Source organism: Athene cunicularia, unplaced genomic scaffold (assembly GCF_003259725.1).
Source record: "Athene cunicularia isolate RWA unplaced genomic scaffold, athCun1 SCF_72, whole genome shotgun sequence".
Taxonomy (NCBI): domain Eukaryota; kingdom Metazoa; phylum Chordata; class Aves; order Strigiformes; family Strigidae; genus Athene; species Athene cunicularia.
This window is the reverse complement of record NW_020799504.1, coordinates 14211-21452: the sequence shown is the minus strand read 5'-3', so window position 1 is coordinate 21452 and position 7242 is coordinate 14211. Positions and strand designations below refer to the sequence as shown.

At 63.9% G+C, this 7242-nt stretch overlaps 1 protein-coding gene across 1 annotated transcript; it reads left to right on the top strand.

Moving 5' to 3' along the window:
* The first annotated feature begins 6 nt into the window (after positions 1 to 6).
* Positions 7 to 4550, top strand: RAB25 (RAB25, member RAS oncogene family). Its single transcript, XM_026867547.1, has 5 exons — positions 7 to 1095; positions 2135 to 2330; positions 2457 to 2650; positions 2811 to 2891; positions 3716 to 4550. The coding sequence occupies exons 1-5, from the start codon at positions 1056 to 1058 to the stop codon at positions 3844 to 3846; spliced, it is 642 nt and encodes a 213-aa protein (XP_026723348.1). The 5' UTR covers positions 7 to 1055; the 3' UTR covers positions 3847 to 4550.
* The last annotated feature ends 2692 nt before the right edge of the window (positions 4551 to 7242 follow it).

Here is a 7242-nt window from a genome sequence, read left to right as displayed (position 1 = left end):
GCAGTGCCTGGGACGCCTCTTTTCCTTCTTGCAGAAGCTCCCTGGTGCCAGCCCAGGTGCCACACCACACCTTTTTAAGGCTCTAAAATGCCATATAAATTAAAATAAGCAGGGGGGCGGTGCAGAATCCGCCTGGGTACCGCTCACGCCGCTCTCCACTTGCAGGCGCAGGCGCTGGTCCAGTACCTGGAGGAGCCGCTCACGCAAGTGGCCGCATCCTGAGCTCGGAGGTGCCACCACAGAAAAACTGTCACCAACACAGATCAGGGGGTGGGCAGCCCCACGGGCATCCCAGAGCTCGGGCCTGCTTAAAAAATAAAGCGGGGGGAGCAAAAAACCAAGGGGGGGGAATAAAAGTGTTTGATGTTTGTGTCTTTTTGTGTCTCTCGTGAATAAAAGGAGCTGGGGGGGGAAACACGTGCTGGGCCGGGCTGGGGGTGCTCGTAGCTCTGCCATGGGTCGTCAGACCAGGGACGGACAGCCCAGGAGCTGTAAGGGGCTTGTGTCAAGGGGGAGCTGGGCCCCCCCTGCACCCCTGCACTGGGGTAGAGGGTGCTCCTTCCCTTCCCGTTTCCCCGGCTTTCACACGATGGCAGCAGAGGCGAGGAAACGCGTTCGCAGGCGGTTGGCGCTGGGCTGAGCTGGGGGCTCAGCTGCTGGCCCGGCTGCCCACCCCGCCCTGGCCTGCCCCACGCCTGCGCCGGCCTCAGCAGCCAGGATCGGGCCCCGGCTCCTCCTCCGGCCGCCCCGTGACGGTCCCAGGGGTGACACTACCTGCCCAACCTGCGCCGCGACACCCAGTCCCACCCCTTGAGTCAACCGGCCGCGCTCCGCCGCCAACCCGGCCGGCCTTGCCCGTCGCTCCCCCAGACCCTGCTTGCTCCCCCAAAGCCCGCTCGCTGCCCAGCAGAAAGGAAACTTTGCCCCTTCCATCTCCTCCCTCGGTGCCTCTGGCGGCCCGACCCGCCCTGCACCGTCCGCTCGAGGCTTTGCAGCGGGAAGGAGGAAACCAAGCGGCGGCGGCGCTGGCAAGGGCAGGCGGCAGCTGGGGCGACATGGGCAGCGCCGAGGAGGATTATAACTTTGTCTTCAAGGGTGAGTCCTGGGCTTGGGGTGAGCCCCCCTCCCCAGAACGGCTGGAGCAGGAGGCCAGGGGCTGCAGGGAGGGAATTGGGGTGTCTGCCCCCCGCCAGGGCTGCTGTGTCCCAGCTGAGGATGTTGCTGAGCGTCCCTGGTGTGTGCTGGGAGCTGCGGGGGTCGGGGAGCACCGGCCTTGGCCGTGTCCCCAGCTGATGGCAGAGAGGTCAGGGCTGGCAGATGGGCGTCCAGCGAGACCCGTGTCCACCCCACAGCTGCTCACGTGGGACACCGGGCGAACTGCCAGCGTGGGGCAGGGGGTGCTGAGACGCTGGGGCTGAGCGTGTGAGATGTAAACACTGCGCTAGCCCATTAACCCCTGAGAGGGATGGGCATTTAAAAGTCCTTCTGCTGCGGTGACCTGGCTGGTGGCACATGCAGAGGACGTGGGGGTCAAACCTGGGCTGGAGGAACGGGCACACCGTCTCACGCCCCCCCAGCTTGAGTTCCGTGGGCACGGGGCTCCAGCATCCCACATCTCTGTTGGGTGCTACCGGCCGGACCCCGTTGGGCCTCAGCGAGGAGGTGGGCAGGCTCCGGGGTGCTGCCAGTGCTGGGTGCCCACCGCAATGGGGTGACCCAGGGCTTGCTCTGCTCCTGCAGCCCACAGTCTGGTAGCTGTGACCCCCCTGAACAGCACTTGGGGCCACACCAGCAGACACGGGTGGGCTCAGCTGGAGGGGGCTTGGCCACGCTGGAGGGGCTGTGAGTTGGTGACACAGGAACAGGAGCCCTGTTTGCTGAAGGAGTGACCACGCCGGGTGTTACACCTCTGTGTAACTCTGTGCTCAGATCTGGGGGCGTCAGGCGATGGGGGACACCCCTACACCCCTTGCCAGCAGCTGGGACAGCCCAGCTGCTGGCGCTGCCAAGGCAATGAGCTGCTGGCTGCTCTGACTCGGGTCAGCAAGAGTTATTTGAATTTCTGTGAAGTGTCTTGGAGCAGCTCTCTCCCTTCCTCGACAGCTCCAGGGGGTTTTCTCCCTTCTTTCCACAGTCGTCCTGATCGGGGAATCCGGGGTGGGCAAAACCAACCTGCTGTCCCGCTTCACCCGCAATGAGTTCAACCACGACAGTCGCACCACCATCGGCGTGGAGTTCTCCACCCGCACCATCCTGGTGGGAGACGCCGTGGTGAAGGCTCAGATCTGGGATACGGCCGGGCTGGAGCGGTACCGCGCCATCACCTCTGCGTAAGGCCCAAAAGCAGTGCTCCTCCTGGTACCGGGGTGGTGACACCCTTGGTGAGCCCCATGGGTGAGGATACTGGGGGTGGGGGGGTGTCTGCAGTGTGGGGTGATGGTGTGGTTCTCCCGTAGGTATTACCGGGGGGCTGTGGGTGCCCTGGTTGTCTTTGACATCACCAAGCACCAGACGTACGATGTGGTGGACCGCTGGCTGAAGGAGCTGTACGACCATGCTGAGGCCAGCATCGTCGTCATGCTGGTGGGGAACAAAACCGACCTCGCGCAGGCTCGAGAGGTGCCCATGGAGGAGGCGAAAATGTTTGCAGGTACAGGCTGGCACCCTGCCACGGGGCTGCGGGCTTGGGAACCTCCCTGAGAGCAGGGACCACCCCAACACGGGCACCCAAACGTCTCTAAAGGGGCTCCAGAACGGAGCCGTGCTCTCGCTGGGGTCTGCGTTATCTCGGGGGACTCCTCTCGTTGCAGACAACAACGGGCTGCTCTTTGTTGAGACCTCGGCGCTGGACTCCACCAACGTCGAGCAGGCATTCGAGACCATCCTGAAGGGTAGTTGCACCGATGCTGGGGCACCGCGGGGCCCTGGGGACTGGGACATCACGGGGTCCCTTACCAGGGACACAGGGCTGGGCAGACGCAGCGTGTGAGCTCCACGTGAGCTCTTCGGGGCCGGTTTTGGTGTTGTCTTTCTGGCTGGTTTGGTTTCCGGCCTTTTGTGCCGGGCGTTTCACTCTCCGCACCCCATGACTTTGTTGTCACGGCCCTTGGGCATCCCCAAAGCCCTGGGGGCTCCTTCTCCCCCTATAATCCCTGGTCCCCCTTCCTGTTGTCCCGAGCTCCTGACTCAACGTCTGCAGCACCCTGCTGAACCGGCCGTCGGGACCTGGGGGGACCTTGGGGAGAGAGGTGATGCTCGGCCAGGAGCACCTCTGCAGGAGTGGCAGCCGGCAGCATCGGGGCAGGAATGCAGCGGGGTGTGCGGGGCTGTGCCGTGCCGAGCCATGCCGTGCTGTGCCATGCCGAGCCATGCCATGCCATGCCATGCCGTGCTGTGCTGTGCCATGCCGAGCCAGCCCGGCCCAGCACGTTGCCAGCTCCTACACAGGGCAAAGCACTAATCCCAGGTTGGGCAAGAGGAAATTGCCTAAGCGCAGGGAGTTCCCCAGGCACCGCAGGGATGCAATTTGGGGGAGCTGCTCCCTTGTCACCCCCCAATTCTCCCTCTCTGCTGCGTAAAGGGGAAGGAGAGCCACCGATGTGCTGGGAGGGGGCCGGTGTGTGAGCAACAGGGGCTGCAGGCTCAAAGCTGTCCCTGCTTCCCTGGGGGCCCCTTGGCTGACACACAGACCTGGCCGGCACCTCTTGTTTTGCAGAAATCTTCCACAAAGTGAAGAAGCAGAAGCAGAGGAGCAGCCAAGGCAACACGGTGACGCTGGCCAGCGAGAGCCCCGAGAGCACGGCCCTGGCGCAGCCGGAGAAGCGCCCATGCTGCGTGGCCCTCTGAGCCAGCCCAGCACCCCAGGAAGCCCCCGGGAACCCCCCTGCAGCCCGGGGACTCGCCAGTGGCACGGAGCTGGCTCTGCCTCCACGCAGATTCATCTGGCCACCGGCACAGGCTGGTGTCACCCAGCCTGCGGTGCCACCCCTGTCTTGGTGCAGTGGGGACCAGCAGCCCGGACAGTGGCCAAATTCTGCCATAAACAGTGAGAAGCACCGGTGCTGGGAGCTCTTCTCTGTCTGCCTCGTTTATGCCAGGCCCAGGTTAGCATCACCACCATCACACACAGACCTCCCAGCCCCTCCAGCCCCGCAGTGCAGAGGACTGAGAGCCCCCGATGCTGGGGAAGGAGCCAGGAGGTTCTGGCCAGGATGGTAACAGTGATGGGACCCTCTCCGGTTGCGTCTGGCCCTGGGGTGGCTCCCGTGGGGCCACCCTGTGCCACGTGCTGGGGATGTGACTGTCCCCACAGGCCTCCGTCCCCACAGGGGACTGCTCTGGGGTCGTCCCAAGCCCAAAGGAGCAAAGTGGCAGTGCTTGGCACACCCCTGTCCCCATCCCAGGCGTGGGACAAGCGTGATGGCAGGACCTAGCGAGGGTCCCACTCATCTGCACGGGGCTTGGGTGCAGAGCCCGGTGCTGAGGGGCCCAGCGGCAGCTCCGTGTCCAGCACAACGGTGACGCAATCATTAAAGGACTTGCGAAATGCAGGTTTGCTGAGCTGGAATTCCTGCGTGTTTGTGGTCCCATCCTCTGGTCCCCACCTCCACGACACGCTCCGGAGCTCGTGGCCATCCAAGCAGCCCAGCCAGGTGCCACGGTCCGCCCTTTCCCAGCCACATCCCCACACCCTCCATGGTTTAGAGGGGATGGGTGGCGGTTTATCAGTTTACCCAAACCCTGACTTGGCCTCAGCCAGTTATCTGAAACCCCTCAGAGATGGGAAAATTCCCGCTGGATTCTCCGTATTTTCCTCTAGTTCTGGGCACTCGCGCTTTGCGCCGCGCAAGATGTGTCGGCCCAGCTCCTGTGTCGTGTCTGTGGCTCGGCAGGGCCACGACTGTCCCCACCGGTGGCAGACGGGCACGCGGTGGCGGTGGCCTTTCCCTGCTGCCATGCAGCGCTCTGGATGAGCACCCCCCCCGCCCCGATGCGGAGCACCCCAGGGCTCGGTGGAGCTGAGCAGGGCGCAGAGCCCTCGCCCATGGGAGCAGCCACATACCTGCCCCCCCTTACCTGTCCCAGGTGAGCAGGTCTGGGCGGTGACGGACAGCCCGGCCACCAATGGGTGCGGAGGAGGAAGGGCTGTGGTCACCAATGAGTGTGCAGGGGACAGCCCCTGCCAGGGCTGGATACGGCCCGGAAATCCCAGTTAGCCCAGTGGGAGTGGGGCTGTGGTGCTGGGCGAGATGCGGGGCAAGGACGATGAGTATGACTATCTCTTCAAAGGTGGGTCACCTGCGCGGCTCTGGCCATGCCTGCGATGAGCTGTGCTCAGTCTCAGCCTGCTCTGGGTGGTGCAGCCCCCCCCTGGGATGGAGCTGGGAGCTTTGGCTTGTACTGGGATATAACACCCGGCTCCCAGTGCTGGGGTGGGGCTTGTTGGGGTGCTCCCCTGTGCTGGGCAGAGGGCTGGTGGGTGTTGGTGGTGCTGAGGCTTCAGGGTGGAGGCTGAAACGCTGCTGTGGTTTGGGGGGGGTTGCATGGAGCTGGTCTGTGGCTGTTTGTGGCCCTAGCGCTAATTAAAGCAGCTCGTTACTGGTGCGGGAAGAGTCTGGAGCCCTCACCTGGATGCAGCACCCAGGGGAGGGGTGGCTGTGCCCTGGGCAGGGTGCTGGTTCCTGGGGGCAGGCTGAGGAGATGGAGGGGTGGGGGGAAGGTGGTCTGCGTGTGGCACTGCGGGTGCTGTGCCGGCCCCTGAGCCCCTCTGAGCAGCTTTGGGTGCTCCCCTCAGCAGGGCCAGGGGGAGGAGGAGCAGTTCTGGGGGCTGAGCGAGCAATCCCAAGAGGAAAAGCTGTGCTGTTCGCCCGGCTGCAGTTCAGGGAAAGGATCCAGGGCTCCGGGGTTGTCCTTCCTGGTGCTGGTGACGCTGTGACCTCTCGGTGTGCGAGGGGGGACGGGGCTGGGCCCTTGGACGTGCAACGTTGGTTTTCCTGGCTGTAGAGGTCCAGCACCCTTGTGGAACATCCCCATCCGAGCCACCATCCCCTCCGCACCCCCGATTCCCCCACCCTTAGCAGCGCTCCCCTCGTCCTGGCCACCGTGCTGTGGCTGGAGCGGGTGACAGGGGAAGCGAGGGGACAGCAACGTCCCGACCTCCTGAGCAATAAAAGCTGGGGAGTGAGATCACCCGACGGCCGGCTGTGAGCCAGTCTCCCCAAGCAGCCCTGCCTGAAAGGCCCACAGTAATTCCAGCCACCAGTAGCCCCCGGCTCCTTGCACACCTCCCCTGGCCCCTGCCCAGAAAAATCCTCCTCTCTGGAGTTATTCTGGGACCTGGGGGGCGGGAAACTCTGATGCAGCCGGAGGCTGGGTTGTGCCTCCGAGCGAAGTGCCAGGGCAGGAGCTCCTCTGGCTGGTCTGCGCTTTGCTTGTCGCCCAGCGTTGGGCCAGCAGCACGACTCTGAGGTGGCCCCAGTGTGTTGTCCTCCTGTGGTGCCCATCCCTTCCCTGTGATCCTCCAGGATCTGCGAGCAGCCCAGCACTGGGCTCTGCATTCGCCTCCTCGGTGTGGTCGTGATTTCTGGAGTCCTTAAAAAAAATTAAAAAATTAAAATAAAAGGGAACACAGTTTTGAGCACAAGGTCTGCTCATCCCTCCTGAAGTAGGGGCAAAGCTGATGTTTCGGGGCACAGAGCTGGGCCTGGACTCTCTGGGGTCAGGTGGCTCTGCTGAGACCAGCTTCTCCCGCTGAGAAATGGGAGATGGTCACCGCTCGTGAGCCTGATTTCCACTGAGATGGGAGCATCGGCTGCCTTCTCCTGTTGCACAGCACAATGCAAACTGTAGCTCTGCTCACGGGAAGGCCCTTGATGCTGCTGGAGTGGCTCGGGACAGATGAGAGGTGGCCCTGGGCATGGCTGCTCCTCGGACCCTTCCTCGGGGCTCCGAGCGGAGCTCCAGGCTGTTTCCATCCCCCTCTGGCGTGGGACGTGATGCATCAAGGATGTTTCACCAGCGCTCCCGGGAGGTGCGCTCTCAGCTTTAAGCAGCTCAGGCTGCGTGTTGGGAGCCAGCGAGGCCTGAGGGCGTCAAATGCTGCTGTGCCGGGGGTGGGGGACGCTGCGAGTCCTTCATCCCCTTCAGCTTCAAGGCTGAGCACATCCCCCCTCTGCACTAGGGTGCCCCAAAGCTGCTGGATCCCTGCCCCACCCACCCCGTCCCCGCACCCCCGGCGTGGCA